Below are 20,459 nucleotides of genomic sequence, written 5' to 3' on the forward strand. Positions count from 1 at the left end.
GGGAAAATGATGGACAATATTTTGAATAATATATATATTGTCATCAATTTTTCCCATTAAACGTCTTTCTAATGTGAATAAATGAAGTGAGAGCGAATGATTTAGAGTGAAAATTCCTGTCATCAATCAGGTTAAATTTAGTGGGTGGATTCTTTATTTGCACTACGCAATACTAGGAGAAATAAAGTTGCGGAAGTCCCGTACATTGCCTTCAGTTGTTCTTATTGTGTCACTTGTTTTCATTAGACAATGTCGAAATATTTTCCGAAGAGTTTTACACGAAGCGTAATCCGGTTTCTTTGCCCCGCAGGATATTAAATTTAAAACAAACATTTTCTCGACCAGAACAAGCGAGCGACGCCATCGCCAGTTTAATTCTCAATCTGGTTTTCCCACAACATGGATCTTGCTTGTTTATTTTAGGTTATATAATCAATATCCGACGGATAAAAATGTGGATAGGATGGTCGAAAATATCCTATTATAATCTTTTTTAGTTCATGATCTTGTCCTTGGAAATAGTTCCCTCGTCGTCATTGAAACTGTTACTAAAGATGTCTATAGCTGTCAGATAAATTAATTAGACGACATATTGCAAATCGTATAGCAGAAAAAGTTTATTAATAGCGAGTAACAGACGCAAAATCATCCTCTTCTATGACTAAGCTTGCAACCACACGTTGCAAGAGTTGTTAAGGATACACTATTGCAGCTCGAATGGAAATTGTATCACAACAAGTGTACTAACCAGACATAGTGCCTTCTGATTATCTTGTCTGTCGGTCGAGATGCTGAAGTACGAAAATGAATATATGATTAGATTGTTGTCAAACCAATACTGTTTTTACAACGTGATATCGTCATGTCAGAAAAAAAGATGGATACTAATTTTTTTAAACATAAGTCTTTTTAAAGTAAAAAAATGATCAGAGTACATGCAAATACCTACTATAATATGAAAATAACATCTTTAGTGAAGTATCAGATATAATAACTCATGAGCTATCAGAAAATAAGCACAAACATCCATAAAAAATTATTCTAAATTTATTTATCTTATTTTTGCATAAAAGGAGTATCATATTATTATAAATTGTGCAAAAGTTTGATTATATTTTAAATAGGTGGCATTTGGTTGCTGCATGAAGAACTATTACAAACAGAACAGTCTGTTATTTATTTAAGAATTTATACAGAATATTTTATAGTGAAATAGCTCTTTTAACACTTTTAATACGAGAGATAATTTGAAAGTGGACATTAATCTACTAAATAGACAACTTTTTGAAAACAAAATGTAGGATATATTTGTTTTATAAAAATAGGTCAGCAGTTTAAAAAATACCTTAAATATCTTGTCTATATAATTGACTACATTTATCACCGATGAAACAAATTAAAAATTTACCTGATAATAGACTGTGTCTGGAGTGTTCTCGTCTGGAGTCCATTGTATCACACCAGGCTCTCCTTGGTCACATTTCAGCTGCAGTGTTCTTTGATAAGCCCCAAACGACTCGAAATCGTCCGCTTCCTTGTCTCCAGTCGGTGTCCAGTTACACAATCTACCGGTACCCGTCGGTATAACGGTTCCGTCCTTAGCTTGGCTGGCGCCGGCGAAGATGGTTATATTCTGAAAGAGCGATTACCTTAGTTACTTTATTTCGAAATTTGTGTAATTATGGCGGAGGCGCGCGCCTCCGCCATTACACCACGAATAATTTATCTTTACGATACGATCGTTAAAATTAATTTTAGGAATATCTGGGGCCCCAAACCGCCAAAAATGAAGGTTTCTTTCTGCCACCCGCGGCCCAATTAATGCGGGAAATTGTTAGATTACGCAGGATCGGAACGCTCGCGGAAAGAGAAGAAAAAACTCAAAGAAAAATTGTTTCGTTTAATTTTTAATCGGCGAAAGACGGAGGGTTAGGTTAATTTTCTAATTTGCATTTTAATTCAAAAATTAAATGCGAGCGTTACAAGCCAACCGGAACGCTAATAAAAGAAATGTCGGCGTCGAAATTAGTTAATGCTCGACAGTATTTATGATGTAATTACTTCGAGAGCTACGCGGATTATGTGTTTCCGTCATTAGATGGCGCTGTATCTCGAAATGACGATTTTTTCCATAAAATTTTGTCCAAAAATGAAATTGTTTCGTACCCTATTTTAGTAAATTGGCATATATTTTCACCTGCAGATTTCAAAACAGCGATACTGTTGTCGTAACGATGAATGTCACAGCATTTTTGTTGCAATTAGCATATTTTTTGTATAGTAGTGTATAGTCAAAAAAGATCCATCAACATACCTGTGAAATATATTAATTTAAACAACAGTTTCTGTTGCATTTTACAACGCTTTCTTTTCACGAATAAATACAATTTTAGGATTCTTAGGAAGGCGGCCTATTGGGGATCTTTTGATTGAAGACAATGGATTCTTATAAAATTGTTACCACTGTCTTTGACTTTGTTGCACAAGAAATAGAAAAGAAAGCTTCTGAAACACGTAACAGAATACGCAGATGAGTTCCAAGAAAGGTTCCACCACGATATTTCTGTGATGGAATAGAGTCCATAAGGACTTTGAGTGTTATAAAATGTTGGAAACACAGCTGAAAATATTATTAAGAACTAAAGCCATGAATATTGCACTCTAGTTGAAAAAACCATAAAGACTGTTGGAAATGAAGAAGAATCCTCGCTAATTCGAATCGCGAATAGAATAGAACAAAAAGCCTTGGAGCAGTTAGAGTTAAGCGACGTTCAAGACTTGCCACGAAGGTTTGCCCCAAAATCGATTCGAAACGTCTCTTAAAGCCGCATTCTATTAAAGAATATATTCTAAGGAGCACTTGAAACGGCTACCTTTAACCTGAAAAAACTTTGTCAAGTTTTATAAATAAAAAATAAGTGATTCAGTGTTTTTTTCGCGAAGTTTATGAAAAGAAGTCTTACTCTTAAAGGGAAAATTGGTAGTATCAGTTCTTTACAGCCTTGGGACAAATCTGACAATAACAATTAAAGTATATTTTTACAGATCTGTGATAAATTGTAGTCTGTGAATAAAATCAATTTATTTTAAATCTTGCGAGTCATCGTCGATGCCCCAACGATCGTCTGTGTCCATCAAAGTGATTCAGCGCGATATCTCCATAAAACCCATAACGGGTGTGATTCGGAGTGTTAGTACGAGGTGCTTTGAAAGGCTATTAGTGCATTCTAATGCACTCGCCAAACAGTTAAATGTGTGCGATGACAGTGAAGTGTATAGGCTCAAACGCAAACTGCCATACGAACTGATTAATAGACACATAGAGTGAGATTTAATAATCTTTAGAATAAGCTAGAATAGTTTTTAGAATAAGTTAGGATATACTTTAAAATAAATATCTAGAATAAGATTTAGATTATAAGTTGTACAGTAGATCACTTACTGAAGCGATCTACTACTTATTGCCCACGGACAGATTGTTGACGTCCTAGAGATTAATAAAAAAAATAAAAGAACAGAATCTTGTAAATGTACCTCGCATTTTCGTTCTCTCAAGATACATCTATGGTAGAAGAGATGAAGACAGAAGCAACCAGGATAAGGGGATCTACCATAGAGATGAAGGAGTGTTAAACAAGATGATGAATATAGGGATGCTCTCTTAATAAGTGAAAATCCAAAAGACAAATCAATAAATCTATATCTAGTTACTTGCTGGGTGATTATTCAACAATTTCGAATGTAAACGTCCTTTAAAATAGATTAATCAGATTTTAAATGCTGCTGGTATTTGTTGGTCATATGCCCTGTTCTTAATTTAAAATGAGAAAAATTAAATGACTACTAAAACGAAAGAAACCTTCAAGTTCTTTTGTTGGGCAGTGCGATCAGTAGTTAATGTACACGAATCAAGAAACGTATAAATGATACAGAAAATATATTCACCTTTCTCTCCTCCTGTGTCTTGTAGATGTAACCACCGATTGGGTCATCAGTGATGTAGAAGGGATGGTATTTCGCGGCTACTTCTGAGTCATGTCCACCCTCCACGACAAACGTGTAGGTTTTACCTCGAACAACATTGATGACTGGTATCAGGAGACCGTTAATGTACCAGGATATACCCCAGCCTACATGACCTGCAATGCCAAAAGCAAGTTAATTTAAATCTTTTCATTAGCTGTAGAAAATACAAACAGGCATCAGTTTTAGTACATTTTGTTTGGTTTAAGGGTAATTACTTTATATGTTTTATTAAAAATGTTAAATAACTTTACATTTCAAGATAAAAATTGCCGAAGAACTTGGGGCTATAGAAAAGAATTACTTTTCCCTAACCTTATATTTTAGTAGAAAAGTTTGTACGGGTTGTTTCATATATATTGTTACTTTATAAGTATTGATAATTAACAATGGAAAAAAGAATAGATCAATAACAGCCAGAACGCAATAAAAAAGCTAATGGAGAAAATATGTCTTCATTTTTCATTTCTATTTAAGAGTGTTTAGACATATAAGCAAAAAAGCAATCATTCAATAAGTTGAAAACAATATTAAGAACATTTGAAAAATTAAATTAGCTATAAGGCAAGTGCTTAAAGTAAAAAACAAAAGTGTCAATTATAAACATGTGAAGACAACAATCACTGCAACAATCCTTACAAAATATTAGAAGTTTACAGTGTTTTTCCTACCTAGATATCTATTACAAAAAGAGGTTTACCTCAGATTCTTTCAAAAATTAGAAAAATTCAGTCTTCACTATTGGAATAGACTTCAATCACAAACATATATTCTATTGGTTGACAATTATCATCATTAAGGTTAAACAACTATACGATGCAATCTAACAAGCTACATGTGAATGTGAGTCCATTGTTAAATCAACGTATTGGCCAGACATATGCCAATTCGTACTGATAAAAGTGTTACCCATTACATCAATATCACTACTACCGAATAAATGGTAAAACAACATATTGGGAAATATATGCCAGCAAAATACCAGATCTGATTGATTTCGTTGTATGACAAAGTATATATTATCTTCAAATTCGTGGAAGATTTGCTTGAACAACCATCGTATAGTCCAGATCTGACGTTTGGAGACCTTAAAAGAATGACTTATAGAGGAGTGATTGCTAAAGTTGAAAGCAAGAAGACACATACAAGTTGTCTTATTAGTTATTCATTTTATTACTCAAGTTTTGAATACTTTAATCAAAAAATCACTACCCCCTTGGACGGTTGAACTAAAAAAGAGCTTACCTGTAATAGCCGGATATCCCCTTTTGCCACCAGTTGGTCCCATCTGGGCATAGAAAACACCGTCATCTGGCTCGTAACATTCTATCGGTGGTATCTCCCATGGCGTAACTTTCTTTGGCGATTGGTTCGAAACGCCTCTTTGACTCACCCGATTCGTGCTTTTGGTTCTGGTGGGTTCCTTCCTTGTGGCTTGCGCTGAACCAGTTCAATAGTTTATTACTTTTCGCCTGGATTTCTTTGGGTCATCCAGTTTAATTACCTTCTTCGGCAGCTTCTACTGCTGGAGCTGGTCTTCTGGGTCTACCGCCTCCTCGTCTCCTGTCACCGCCCGATCTTCTGGGAGCGGCCGTGGTGGTTGGTGGTTCCTCTTCCTCGATGGACTCTGGCTCGGCGATAACTTCCTTAGGTTGGTTCGGTGTGGGTTGATCGCTTTCCGGAGTGGGACAGTTCCATTTGGCGGGTCTTCCAAAATCGATGAAGCTGTCGCCTATCAACGGGTATATGTTCTCAATTCAACTGACTGATTTTATGGGAAGATCGATGAGATAATTTTGAGTATAAGAACGTTAACTGACCCTTGAGATAGGCGCTATGGAACGATACTTCGTTTCGTTGATTCAAAGGTCCGACGGCCCAAATGATGGCTTGCGACCTGTTGCTATAAATGGGCAAGTCGTATTCGTTTGACGCCTTCAGCGGACGTTGGTAGGTGATGATGGAGTAGCCATTGACCATCGCGGCGTTTAACAAGCGGACATTGTTGGTATTTTCCTAAAACCAAGAAACATCTATTTGGGGGCATCTATAAACGGCGTATAAATTATTAAGGATAAAAACTGATACAAAACTTATAGCAAACATAGAACTGTAGAATAAGTTCACAGGCTGGTAAAGAAAAGGTCACTTTCACTTACGAAATCTTATCGACATATGCAGATGATACGACAGTCCTAGCATCACAGAAATGTCCAATAACTAGCTTCAACATACTACTGTACAACTAGCAAGACTACATTAGACTTGATAGAGGTTATTGCGAACAAGTCTAATGTAGTAATCATTCAACGGTTCCAAAATAAAGTTTTGCATACTACCGTCCATACTTCGTACTATCTCCCTAATGAAGATATACAGCACGACATATTTTAGAGCCCATAAGGAGTGTAATTCAAAATGTACATTGAAAGAGTGTTAGAGAAGTCCAATGTGCAAGTGTGACTGTGAATAAGATTTGAACATATATAGACTTTAGAGCATGATTTAGGACAAGTAGTTTTACACAGGATATCACTTAATGAAGAGATTTTCTACAGCTATTAGGAGAAATACTTACTGACCGATTACCACTGATTGTTCAACTACTAAATGTATTAAAAAGCTTTTTTGGACCTATATAAGAGATATCTTTGGGCGACTATAATTTTTTCGTAGGTTTTGTCATTATATATTGGTTACACTGTATATATGCATGGAAATATACTAAATATACAATGAAAACAATTCGGGTTTCCTAAAAGATGTTTTTAATTGGATCGAATTGGCTCAGTTTCTTGCCCAGAAACCGTGAAGGGATTACGGTTTTATCATAAAAGTAGGATAAGGTCGGTTGATCAATCAAAAAGTAATACATATATACATAATATGTTTCTTTATTCAAAACATTACCTATTTAAATTTATGTTGTAAAATCTATACAAGAGACCGCACTTTCAACAGGTGAAATCGTACCTCACAGACAGAGATGTTATTGTCAAACAGTATTATTGTTATTGTAACGAATACACTGATCTACACCCAATATATTCGGGTGTTCCGCAGGGCAGTGTTCTTGCCTCATTGTTATATCTATTGTATAGAGCTGACCTACCTCAAGAAACACTACCGTTGCAAAATATGCTAACGATACAGCGGTTTTATCATTACACGAGGATTCAATATCAGCCACAAGAAACCTCCAACTTTATCTTAACAAAGTCGAATTGTAGTTGAAAACGTGGCATATCAAAGCAAATGAGACAAAATCTACCCATGTGATATTCACCCTTTGTAGAAGAACATGTCCCTCAGTAAAATTGAATAATCATGAACTTTCGCAAGCAGACAATGTTAAACATCTGGGACTGTATTTTAGTCGACGTTTGACATGGAAAAAAACATAGCAAATATAACACAGATATCCTCCAGAGGTCTCAGAATAAAATGTTACATGTCATCGTCGATGCCCCATATTACGTGTCCAACAAACTGATTCAGCACGATATCTCCATAGAACCCATAACGAGTGTGATTCGGAGTTTTAGTGTAAAGTACTCTAAAAGACTATTAGAGCGTTCCAATGCACTCGCCAAGCAGTTAAATGTACGCTAGGACAGTGAAGTGCGTTGGCTCAAACGCAAACTACCATACGAACTGATTAATAGACACATAGAGTAAGATTTAATAATCTCTAGAGTAAGCTAGAATAGTTTTTAGAATAAGTTAGGATAGACTTTAAAATAAGTGAGGATAGACTTTGAAATAAGTTAGAATAGTATCTAAAATAAGATTTAGATTATAAGTTGTACAGTAGATCACTTACCGAAGTGATCTTCTACGTGCCAGGATAGTTATATTATATAACTGAAATCATATAATAATACTTACTGCCCACGGGCAAATTGTTGACGTTCTAAGAGATTAATAAAAAAATATATGTTGCAATACTTACTTGGAATCTTGTATCTGGACATGAACCAGTGGGTCCGGAACACTGAGACTTGTCCTGTAGATAATAATCTTGCGCGTAACCCTTTAGAGTAGTTTTGTCAACCCATGCGACAACAACATCACCTCCAACCATAACGCTCTTATTTTCTTCTGCAGATACACCAAATGACATGTATTCTCTATCATCTGGAACAAATATATTAGTAAGGTATTTAAAGACTGTGAATTATGATCTAGAAATGTGAATCAATCAATTTTTTTTCTTTATATTTTCAAAGATTAGTCCTTTAAGAACATACCGTTAAGTAGATTTTTTAATTTTAAATTATTTTCGGAGATATAGCTGTTTTAGTGACGCGTGTGAGCCGGAAACTGGTGAAATTTGGTGTGAGCTTTCTCTATACATTCTTCTATAGTATCAAAACTATAATACAATTCAGATTTTTACTAATTTAAAAATTTTAAAAATGTCAGAACATAGTAAAAAAATTTGTCGTTATTTTCGAAAAGTCGTAAATTTTTAAAACCTCTAGACTAGAATATCTCCATAGTTTGATGTTTGTATGATCGATAGAATGTAATTTAGTTTGTTTCTATCAGGAGTAAGTTGAGTAATTTTGAGTAACGCGGGAGTTTCAGGGTAAAAGCTGAGTGTTGTATCGTGAAAGGTTTGGTGTAATTAAATTCACAGAAAATATAAAGATTTACATTTATAACAAGTTTTGGGGAAATGTTTCGCGACATCCAATATCCAGATGTCATTACTTTGAACCTATTACTTGTTTGAGTCGTTATGATGAGATGAAATGTAGTAATATTGCAACGTCAATCAACATTTGAATGCTGTCAAATTGCCGGGAATTCTAAAGATATGCTTATTAAAGTAGTACTCATTTTTGAGGGGTTAATCTATTTAAACAATTTGTTTTCTAAGTATCCAAATCAATATGGTCATAATTAACACAGTTTAGATTTTTGTTTTCCATCCTTTATAAATCATGGGGTTCAAAAATATATATGGCTCAAGAATTCTATTTAAAAAAAAGAAGTGAAATTTTTGTTTATAATCTGTTATGAGTTAACTATAGATTAAGATGAGATAAAAAGAGGCAAGGCAATATCTTATACCACAATTAGCAAGTTTGCCAAGATTATATTGTATGTAGGTATTTAAGCTATTTGTTTTATTTTATACCTGTATTTTGCCATGTCGCTATTTTCATGTTATAGCAATTTTCTACGTATTTCATATATTTAAAAAAAAATACATTTTAAACCTTTTAGTCGTATAAAATGTAATGGTTTTCAAGATAGAGTGTTACAATTATTATGTTAAGAATATGAATGATGCGTCAATGTACGTATATTTTAATGTGAATTATTAGAATTATAATAGGGAAAGATGGGGAATTTGTTTTAAAACTTGTTATTAAACTCTTTTATATCCTATTAAATTAAAAAAATTAAATAAATGATAGATTCAGTATATATATATATATATATATATATATATATATATATATATATATATATATATATATATATATATATATATATATATATATATATATATATATATATATATATATATATATATACAGATTTGGTTTTATATATATTTATCTTTCTATATCTAAGTTTTATGTTTTAATTGAATTATATATAATAAATTTATTTTGCGAAATCAAACGTACATTTTTATTTCAGTTTTATTTATAAATAAGTTATGACATCTGGAGTTAGACATGGGGACACAATGACACACTGACACATCTGCTTAGTAAAATTTCATTAAAAATGAAACAAATACCATCTTAACAAATTATTTTCTTTATAGATAGCTATTTGAACTGCCCAATCAACTTACTAGACTGAAGATCACAGTACCATCTGGATATTGAACATTGCGCAACTTTTCTCCAGAGATGTCTATTGAGTCTTCTCTCTATTACTCCATGATTGAATTATCAGACATTGTATTGTGCGAGTTTTAGTGTCGTGAGCCTTTTTAAATATATTATCGTATTTAATAATAATAAATAATTTAATAAGAGTTTTATTTTAAATTCTCACGAAACTATTACGTAAGATATGAACCAACATCTCATTGGGTATCAGTATCGTCAGTTCGGTTTGCGTCATTCTTTTGATATTGCCGCCCGATTCCGTAACCGTACCTCGACCACTTTAATTTAACACACACCAGAGTCGTATAGGTCAGCAGAAGGTTCTCTTACCTAGTTTGGCCACCAGCTGAAGTACAATGCTTTCGCCGGCAATTGCCCAACGCACCTCGAAAGCCAATTTGTCGTCCAGCACTTCGCAGTTCAGTTTCGACTGAAAAGAAAAAGAATAAATTGAGTTACATAACGTGTTATTCGTGAGGCGATTTAAATAATAATCGCTATACGACGGTTGTATTTTATTTGACGGTTGTTGTTTTATCTGGATGCAAAATTATACGACTTTAATTTTTTTTAAGTGTTGATGATGGTTAAAATGAGTTACAATCTCGAAATATAAAAGACAACGGTCCGATCAACATCACTATTTAAAAATATGGTAACATATTTTTAGTTTGTATACCGCAAAAAATATAATTTGTCAAATGCTCAGCTTCTGTCACAATCTCGAAATATAAAAGGCATCAGTCTTATTAATATCGCCATTTAAAAATAAAAACAGGTTAACAGGTTTTCAGTTCGCATACCGTCAAAAACATAAAACCTTGCCCGATTGTTAGCTGCTGTCATAATCTCGAAATATAAAAGGCAATCCTTCTATGAATATGGCTATTTAGAAATAAGCCAACACGGTCTTAGCTCATATACCTTTAACAATACCAGGTAGAATATTAAAACCTGGTAGATTACCAGTTCTTACTACAATCTCGAATTGTAAAAGGCAACATTTCTATCAATATCGCTATTTAGAAATAAGCCAACACGGTCTTAGCTCATATACCTTTAAATTTATCCAAACCTGGCATTCCTAGTTCCTATCTCAATCTCGAAGTTGACAAAGATTAATATTTCTCTAATAAAAATGAAATCCTCAAACTACATGTGTTTTGGAGTGAAGGAAATTAAAATATATAGTCTATTCAAGGTTAATTTGTATATAGGTCACCTAATTTGTGACATCAAAATGTCGCAATGTTGCCGCATAAACTGTGAGTTTTAGTACAGTTTGGCTTTGACATACAACAAAATTCGTAAATAAAGTAATTGAACAAAAATGTATTCAAATATAATTTATTTTAACATTATAGTAAATCTAAAAACTACAGTTAATTATACAGCGCCAATAGTTTATAGGTTAGAGTTATAACCTCTTATCACTATTGTTTTCAAGAATTTTTCATACGTCTGACAACCGGACCACTTTGACAGGCTCATTCCTTTACGTGTTCGAACTCAGCAGAATAAAATGAGAAGGAAAATATTATCCGATTCTAAAACGAATTTACAAATTGTGGCAAGAAATACATCTTGATGGCGTATGTACAAGAAACTTCGAATAGACTATATGTTAAATTGCTTTAGAATATGTATTTTTTAAGATAACGGACATAAACAGAAAATCCACTCATTATTTGAAGATACACTTTTCATTATATAACTTAGAAATTACATACCGTATAAACATTGTTACAACCCTATTCGATTCACCGGTAAATTCTTTATAAACTGTATAATTTTCATTAATCTGCGGTTATTTTAACGGAAATGAACGTTGAGCAAAAAAATGACAAATTTCGACGACTACATATAAAAAAGTGCACATTTTTTACCTCTCGGATAAAGATAAATCTCTCAAAATATACGTATTTTGATGCAAAATACACGAAAATTAATGTAAAATTACTGTAGAACTTATAACCTTTAAGATATATGACATAAATAGAATGCTACTCGTTTTTTTTTCGAAAATACACTTTCCATTGTATAACTTAAAAATTATTAGTTTTGTAATCTTTGTTGATGCACATGTTAGGATCTTTTCCACCAGTATCTATATAGATGTGGTGAATTGTCCATAATACTAACAGATGGTTCCTCCAAGTTCTTTAAAAGTTGATTTTCAAACCACTGAAGAAAATGGTTGTTATGGTTCATTTCTGCATATAGTCAGCCTTGTAATTGTGTGAAGTTATTAAAGTGTGTATAAAATACATATTGATGTATTTTCTCGCACTCGTCTTGCTTGTGAATTAATCCAAGTACAAATGAAATGTAGTAATACATTAATTTATAATTAAGATTATACTAAGCGTTATATGTTATAAAAAAATTTTAAATTCACATCACCATTATTACAGGGTCACTGAGAAGGCCTACAACATATCTATTTTAGGTTATTTAACAAGTTTGTGCATTAGAAAATAACCAAAACTTCATTTCAATCCACTCAGTGTCAGTAGAGCTCAAAAAATATCAGTAATATCATAGAATTGTTTCGTTATTGTCCAGATTTAGCTCCCTCGGATTTCTGATTTCCTCGCACCTTAAAATTGGTTTTGGTGGAAGTATGTTGGCATCGAGGGAAGAAGTAACAATTACTGTAGAGTGAAATTTTAAAAATCTTCGAAAGCTACTATAGAGAGTAAATTTGTTTATAAAAAATATGTAATACATCGGCTGAATGTTCACGGACGTCAAAATTGGCTTCATTAATCCACGTAATCTCCATCAAGAGCCACAAAATCATTCCAGCGCCGCTCTAACATTTCAAAACCACTTTTGTAGAACGATTTATCTTCTGCCTCAAAATAGGCCTCAGTTTCAGTGATAACCTCCTCGTTCGAGCGAAATTTCTTACCGGAGAGCATTTCTTTGAGGTCTGCGAATAGCCAGTAGTCGCCGGTAACAAAATCTGGCGAATACGGTGGATGTGGGAGCAACTCGAAGTTAAATTCATGTAGTTTTGTCATTGTTTTGATTGACTTGTGACACGGTGCGTTGCCTTGATGAAACAATTTGTTTTCTTCGCCGTATGTGAGCCATATACTGTGAAAACAAGTTCTAGTAACACATCATTTTTAAATTAATCTCTTCACTCTGTTACGAGAGAAAAATGATTAATTTAATATATTCAGCTGATATAATATGGGCGATCAAATACTATTTGTATTAGTTAAAGTTACTTCAAGGTTATCCCAAGGTCGTTTTTCGCTTCACACCTTGATCCGAAAAAATCAAAGTAGTGATATCCAAGAACCCCTTAAAATTGTTTAATTTTACTATTGACTTTACCAATGACGAAAATGAAGTTGAGGGATCAGCGACTGTCTTAAAATACATGGAAATCGAAAATACAAGAAAACCCGTTATTGCTAATAAAGAGTTTATTAAAATAAAAAATGTATACATTTATTTACATATAAAAACATCGATTTCTAAATAAAACAAAAGGAAAAACAAGACTGGCCTTAAGCTGATGAAGACTTAGACATATAGCTAGGGAAATCACAGATCTTTTTGCACATATAAAATAGATAGAGCCTCATAGAAACGTTTTATCATCTAAACTTAGTTAGTGAAGACATACATATATAGAGAGCGTTAGCAAGAAAGCATTGAAACCTTTATGTACACGTTATTAATATAATAAATATTAAAATCTAGCGTGGCTGTGAATCGGTCCTAACCGAATTGTGTGTAAGACTGTTGCTGGACGTTCGATGCTGGAGTCAAGTCAAATCGATTTCGAGGTTTGGCGAACTGCTGTTGGTACCCGATGACATCCTGGTGCTGTTGGTTCTGGTAAGCAAGCGGTTGTTGCTGGTACTGAGCGAAATACTGTTGCTGTTGCTGTTCCTGATAGGGAATCGATTCCTGAATCTGCTGCTGGATGGGATACAGTTGTCTGGCTTGATGGACGAACTGAGGTGGTGACGGCTGAAGTGACCGTTCTTGAGCCTGCTGCTGGTAGACCGGCGCCTGCGTCAGCTGAGTGAAAGGGACGTACCCACCTTGTTGGAGGTAGTTAGGAGTGGCGAAATTTAATTGACGTGCTTGTTGATGTGGTGGTGGTGGTTGATGATGATGTTGGTGAGAGAATGAGGTGTGAGGTCGAAAAGTAGTCGCCTCTATGTGTCCCCCGATTAAAGGCTTTTGCGATGGTATGTTTCTCGAGTTGTCTGCGTAGACTAGAGGACGTTTCTGGAACAACAGATACAGATAGTAGGTTCTTTCTATTTCAACCTCGATCTTCAAAACAAAAACCAGAAATAACATTCTCGAAGAGTGCTCGTATTGTTTTTTAAGTTGGTAAACGTTTTTCTAAGACTTGTTATTTTATTTATTATCTCAAGTTTATGAAAAGTTGGTTTTTCGATATTTAAACGATTGTGTTAACTGTTAATACATAGTCTATTTAAAGTTTTTTTGTATATACGTCATCAAGATGTTTAATGTATTATCTGTCGAAATTTGTAAATTAATTTCAGAATCAGACAATATTTTTCTTCTCATTTTTATTTTAGTTAAAAAGAGACATAATGTTGTTTGATAAGTTCGAACGTGAAACCGAACTAGCCCGTCGAAGTCGTCCGGTTGTCAAGCGTACGTAAAATCATTTTAAATATTATAATTACGGGTTATTAACATGCAAACGTTGTTATAAGGCTTTGTTTTAATAATTTTAAAATTGTGGCGAGTTTTATTGAAAATATTTTTAACGTGTTGCATCTGCGCTGAATAATAGTACGGGCATGGTCTCGAAAATATCTCAAAAAATTAAAAACAATATAACCTTAAATTCACCAAAAAGAAACGAGCGATGAATCAGGATCAGTTTGATGTAGCTGTATCAGAGTTCAAATATACGAAATGTATAAAAACAGTAAGTAGTTTGTTCAATCGAAATATAATTTAATACAATTATTTCAGAGAACATTGTTAGTCTTGAAAGTATCCATAAACAGTTGGGCTATTACTATAAGAAAAGCTATTTAAGGGATGTTGTAGATTCCTTCATATACCTTTGGGTAATATAGGATTTAAGTGATGTAAAGATAATTGAGGAATGGGTTTAATGGAACTTGCAGACATGGCTTTTAAAAGAATAAAATTTCTAAAAACATAATAAAATTAAGGAAGAATTATTATATCAATTTGTATATTCAGATGAGAGGTGGATATTTCAGAGAGGTACATTGGGTCATTCATGGCAAAATGATAATAAATATAGCGTAAAGGCAACAGAAGTTGATGGAAAATGGTAAACATGGGAACAACTATCGATGAGGTTTTGTTAGTCATAATATTTATTAATTGCATATTGCATATTTATTAATGCATTGCAGACATTGGCAGATATATCATGAAGAATTACTTGAATAAATGAAATCTTTTTATTCCTGATGCAGACTTAGTGTTTTCCCCTAAGTCCAAGGGTGACTACCATTACAAACGAACCATAACTAGTTTTTGCAGTGGTGTAAAAATCAGCTTTTAAAGAACCTGCAGGTACCATCAGTTATTGTTATGGACAATTCACCATATTATAGTACACTGGTGGAGAAGATCTCAACAAGTGCATGGCAAAGGCTGTAATTAAGGAATGGCTTAAAGTACATAAAATAAGTTTGGAAGAAACGATGCTAAAGAATGAACTATTTCACGTTGAACAAATCGCCACTTGGTAAATATAAATTGAAATGTTTCATTGCGTTTTTTGCAATTTACTTTTTTAGAAATATATATTACCATGGACTGTTTGGATATGTAGAAGGAAGCGTTGCCGACCATAATACCCTCGGTTTGGATGATCTCTATAAGACATACAGAGGAAGAAATTAATAAATGATGGAAACGTGATTGGGTGGTGTGGAAAATAGTTTAATGCAAATCTAATAAAACAACTCTAACCTACTAACTATAATACCTGTGCTTTTAATTGTAGATGTACTATAATGTTAAAATAAACTACATATGTTTAACAACATTTTTGTTTCATTATTTTATTTAAACTAAAATTTTGTTGTATTTATTGGAGTTGATGCGGCAACATTGCGACCGTTTGACGTCACAAATTTAGATGAAGTATATACAAAATAATTTTGAATAGGCTATACAAATAACCTAGCTGTTTGAATGTTATCATCAATAGTACTATTTTTGTTGTAATTATTTTTACGAAGTTAGGCGATCAGAATAAGTCATGTACCGTAAGTGGTACTGAATCATGTTCAGCTATATTATGAAAATGGCTAAAATAAGAAAAGGATCAGTGGGTATTGTTATATTTCAAATCATATGGATGAACCCACTTGCATAAAAGACAACATTGTCAATAACGAGAAAATTACCTCAACGTTCCCCATTCAGCTAGTTTGAAACTTTCTATTCCACCCCAAAGATAAAGGACGAATAAGGCAAAAAAGGGTGAAGATTTCAGTTCTTTCGACTGACAATTGTTTTTATTGGTACGACAGCGTCAGCATTTATGTCGTACACTGGCTTGATGACAGCAGCTTTTTAAATGATATACATTTTTCACGAACGAATTACTAAAAGGAGAGGAAGTTTATATAATTTTTGACAGTTTTTATATATTTTACAAATAAATATTTCCTTTTCCGAAGAAAAATGTAAATTAATGTTGAATGTTTAAGTATATTGGGGGACACTTCACTGGATTTAAAGGTTTTCATTTCATGTTACCTAACATGAGTACATAGTGATTAAATTAGTGAAATGATTAGTTGAAATGGCTGAAAAGAATTGATGATCACAAGCTATTTGGTATAATTGAAACTAGATTCTTAATAGTCAACAATTAACGCGAATCAAGCAGATCATAAGGTAAAAATTAAGGTTAAAATTCATCAATTCAGAGTACATCTTAAGCAACTTGGCAAAAATTGAGACAGAATGGCTGGAATTCTTGACGTACTATATAACCCAGATCTTGCTCCCTCTGACTATCATTTTGGTCTCTACAAAACTGCTTGTTACTTTGGCCTTTAGCCTTTAAAAGAGTCAAAAAAGCAAATATTACCTTTTCCCAATTCAACATATCAATACAATATGGTATTTCTGAATAAACGACAACTAATTTTACTTCATACTACATAATATTTATCAACAATATTTAATTTTGAAAATTGTTGTAATAGTGATTAAAAATGTTTATTTACTTACAGTTTAAGTCACATAAACACTTTTGTATAATGTACTGGTGAACGTAAATTCGAAAAAATATGATATTTGAAACAAATAAAGTACCGGTTTATTATATTTTGATTTTAGACGAAAGAAAATCACCTTTATCTTCAAAATAAAAACTAGAATGAACTACTCGTTTTTTTGAGTTTAATTTTGATGAATTTAAGTTTGAAATGTGTCAGGAGCTAGATGTGACAATGGATGAAACATGGCTCCATCATTTCACTCCGTAGTCCAATCGACAGTCATCCGAGTGGACTGCACAGGATGAACCCGCTCCAAAGCGTGGGAAAACGTAACAGTCGGCTGGCAAGGTTATGGCGTCTGTATTTGGGGATGCACATTGAATAATTTTCATTGACTGCCTTGAAAAAGGAAGGACCATCAACAGCGACTATTACATAATGTTATTGGACTGTTTGAAGAACGAAATCGCCGAAAAACGGCCGCATTTGAAGAAAAAGAAAGTGCTGCTTCACCAAGACAATGCACCGTGTCACAAGTCAGTGAAAATGATGGCAAAAATCCATGAATTGTGCTTCGAATTGTTTCCTCATCCATCATATTCTCCAGATCTGACCACCAGAGATTATTTCCTGTTCTCAGATCTCAAAAGAATGCTCGCTGGGAAGACTTTTTTATTGAATGAAGAGGTGATCAAAAATGGTATCGAAAAGTTGGAGGGTCGCTATAATCAGTGTATTACCCTTGAAGGGAATTATGTTGAATAAAAAAAAACCAATTTTACCAAAAAATGTGTTTTACAGCATTTCTATTCTAGGTTATTTAACAAATGTTATGTTATTTGAAACAAATAATGTACAAGTTTTTTATATTTTGATTCTAGTCGAAGGGTCTTTATATTTAAAATAAAAACTAGCATGCTTACTACTCGTTTTTTGAGATTAATTTTGATTAATTTAAGTTTGGACTGTGTCAGCAGCTAGATTTCAGTATTTTTCCAAATATCTTTCACAGGTATCACCAATTTCTTGTTATCTTTCTATTGATTGCATCACTAACATTGCAGAGTATGGATATTATAAGAACTACAAGTACGAGAATGGGAATAGGCTCCATCAACACAGATAAGATAATGACTGAAAGAATGTACATTGTTGTTTTTAAGTGGATATCAAGTAACACCAATTTATTTTGAATTGACTTACAGTGGCAATATTAAAACCGAACTTTGTAAAGGATTTTAGCTATAATACTGTAGAGCATTAGAAGGATTTTAGCTCTAATACTGTAGGGCATTAGAAGGCACTCTGCCAAAAGGAATCAAGACAAATTTTTCAAGAATTTCAAGAACTTCAGTGAACAGGCGTAAATCACTCTAATTTTTGAAAAAAAATCAAAATATGATGAAATGAACACTGTTTTCAATAATAATTATCATATAGTGTCAAATAAAACCCCTTGCTATTTAACTGAAGTTAATTTTATTGTATTTTTAGATGTCTTGTACTATAGTCGTAGTTCTAGTAAATGAACGGAGATTGATGACAGAAATAATGATATATATTGAAAAACATTTGCAGGTTTTGGTATTTCAATTTATTTCTCTTATACAATTATTATTTTAACATACTGATATTGTACAAGCTATACGTATCTTTAATTATGTATATCGTCTGATAATATGTAAATAATAATTGATGAGTGACGTGATCTTGAATAACATAATAATTCATGTTGTGAAACTGTGAGGGATGAGTCTTGAAACATATAAAAAGTCATGATACTTACTGTTTTCGGCTAACAAAACACTTTTTTAATCACTGACCAATATTTACAAAACATATTCAATGTGTTCGAACACAATTTTGTCGCAAATTTTATACCGATTATCGAATCTATTGATGGGCTGGTTTTTTGTTATTAATCGAATGACTTATTCGTAGTTTTTTCGTTAGATACGACACGGAACTTACCTGAGGACTGACTCCGAGCATCTTCAATGATGGCGGTATGTTGAGCGCCTGTGGCACGGGGATGTGGCCGAAATCGACCGTAAATTCTTCGCACCAGATGCCGAAGTGGCCGATATCGAAGACTGTCAGATCGCCGGGTAGGGTGAGAACCACCGTTTTGCCGTCGTACCTTCTCAGGGGTAGTTCTTTGCCGTTCTCGTCCGGTACCCGGATACCTTGGGGGGATGGTTTCGCGCCCTGTCCCACCCAAAATTTGGCGTCTGAAAAATCGGAGAATAATTTTATTTTAATATATAGTCATTCAGTACATTGGTGGAGGACCGTCTATTTTTCAAGTACAGTGTTGGAGAAGTTAATTTCAGTATTTTTCATGTTTTTTTTTAAAGATTCTTTTAAAGAGCCAGACTCTCTCGCAGCAAGCTTTATCTTCCTGAATAAAAACGAGTAAACTATTAATATTCTGATATTAGTGTTTATTTAAGTATTCATCATAATAAACACCACATGATTTTAGATCACCTTGTACTGCATTTTTTCTTTTTCGAGCTAGAAATGCAAACTAGGACACAAATGACCTTGTGGAATCTCCATAAACCACTATGGCCACTCAATAAACGGAACAGTCGGTTTTGGGGAACACAGAATCCTCAATTAATTCATGAAACATCATTGCATCTACTAAAGACAACTGTATGGTGTGGCATTCATGCTGGTATTCATGAAGACCAAGGTGTTGCAGTTACTGTTACTGCTGAATGATACCAAGACATGATTCGAAATCTTTTTGTGCCCAAAATGGAAGAGCAAGGACTAGAGGACATGTATTTTCAGCAAGATGGGGCCACAGCACACACAGCTCGTTCAACAATTCAATTATTGAATGACGTTTCTCCACGAAGATTAATTTCGCGAAGTGGCGATTTAGCAATACCAGCCAGATCTCCGGATTTAACAGTACCAGACTTTTTCTTATGGGTTTTTTTGAAAGCAAAAGTTTATGTGTTAATTTATATGGAAAGTAAATTCTTTCCCACTATTTTAACAAGTTAATGATATTTAATGTTATTATTTATATACAGACGCAATACAGAGTGTTTGTCTGACAATGTAGGTTCGTTAAAACACTTCTTCACTGATTAGTGCTTGAACGGGCTCATTCCTCATTCCGTCGAACATTTTTGTGGGAAACAGTTACGTCAATATCGACGCGGTATGACGCCCTTGCCCTAAGTTAAATTAAGCGAAACCACCTACATGTCACTGAAACTAAGCGGATGACTGGTTGCAAAATAGTTTTCTAAAAGTTTAATATCCAGGCCGCCGGCTGAATCTCGCTATCCCGCCCGAGTTATTCGTAAACGACCCAAGACTCGAT

General features: G+C 33.6%; 1 protein-coding gene across 1 annotated transcript in view; it reads right to left on the bottom strand.

The window, feature by feature from the left end:
* Positions 1-20,459, bottom strand: part of Skeletor (DM13 and DOMON_DOH domain-containing protein skeletor) — a 65,887-nt gene that overhangs the window by 3,113 nt on the left and 42,315 nt on the right. Inside the window, exons 5-12 of the mRNA XM_076409215.1 lie at positions 19,085-19,344; positions 10,212-10,311; positions 7,976-8,160; positions 5,844-6,039; positions 5,528-5,755; positions 5,269-5,463; positions 3,946-4,139; positions 1,409-1,633 (exon numbers count right to left, since the gene is read on the bottom strand). Of these exons, the coding sequence (XP_076265330.1) occupies positions 1,409-1,633; positions 3,946-4,139; positions 5,269-5,463; positions 5,528-5,755; positions 5,844-6,039; positions 7,976-8,160; positions 10,212-10,311; positions 19,085-19,344 (1,583 nt within the window). The remainder of the gene's footprint in view (positions 1-1,408; positions 1,634-3,945; positions 4,140-5,268; positions 5,464-5,527; positions 5,756-5,843; positions 6,040-7,975; positions 8,161-10,211; positions 10,312-19,084; positions 19,345-20,459) is intronic.

This window comes from Rhynchophorus ferrugineus, unplaced genomic scaffold (genome assembly GCF_030347505.1).
Source record: "Rhynchophorus ferrugineus isolate W39M unplaced genomic scaffold, kcgeb_rfMv2 rfM7, whole genome shotgun sequence".
Classification (NCBI taxonomy): domain Eukaryota; kingdom Metazoa; phylum Arthropoda; class Insecta; order Coleoptera; family Curculionidae; genus Rhynchophorus; species Rhynchophorus ferrugineus.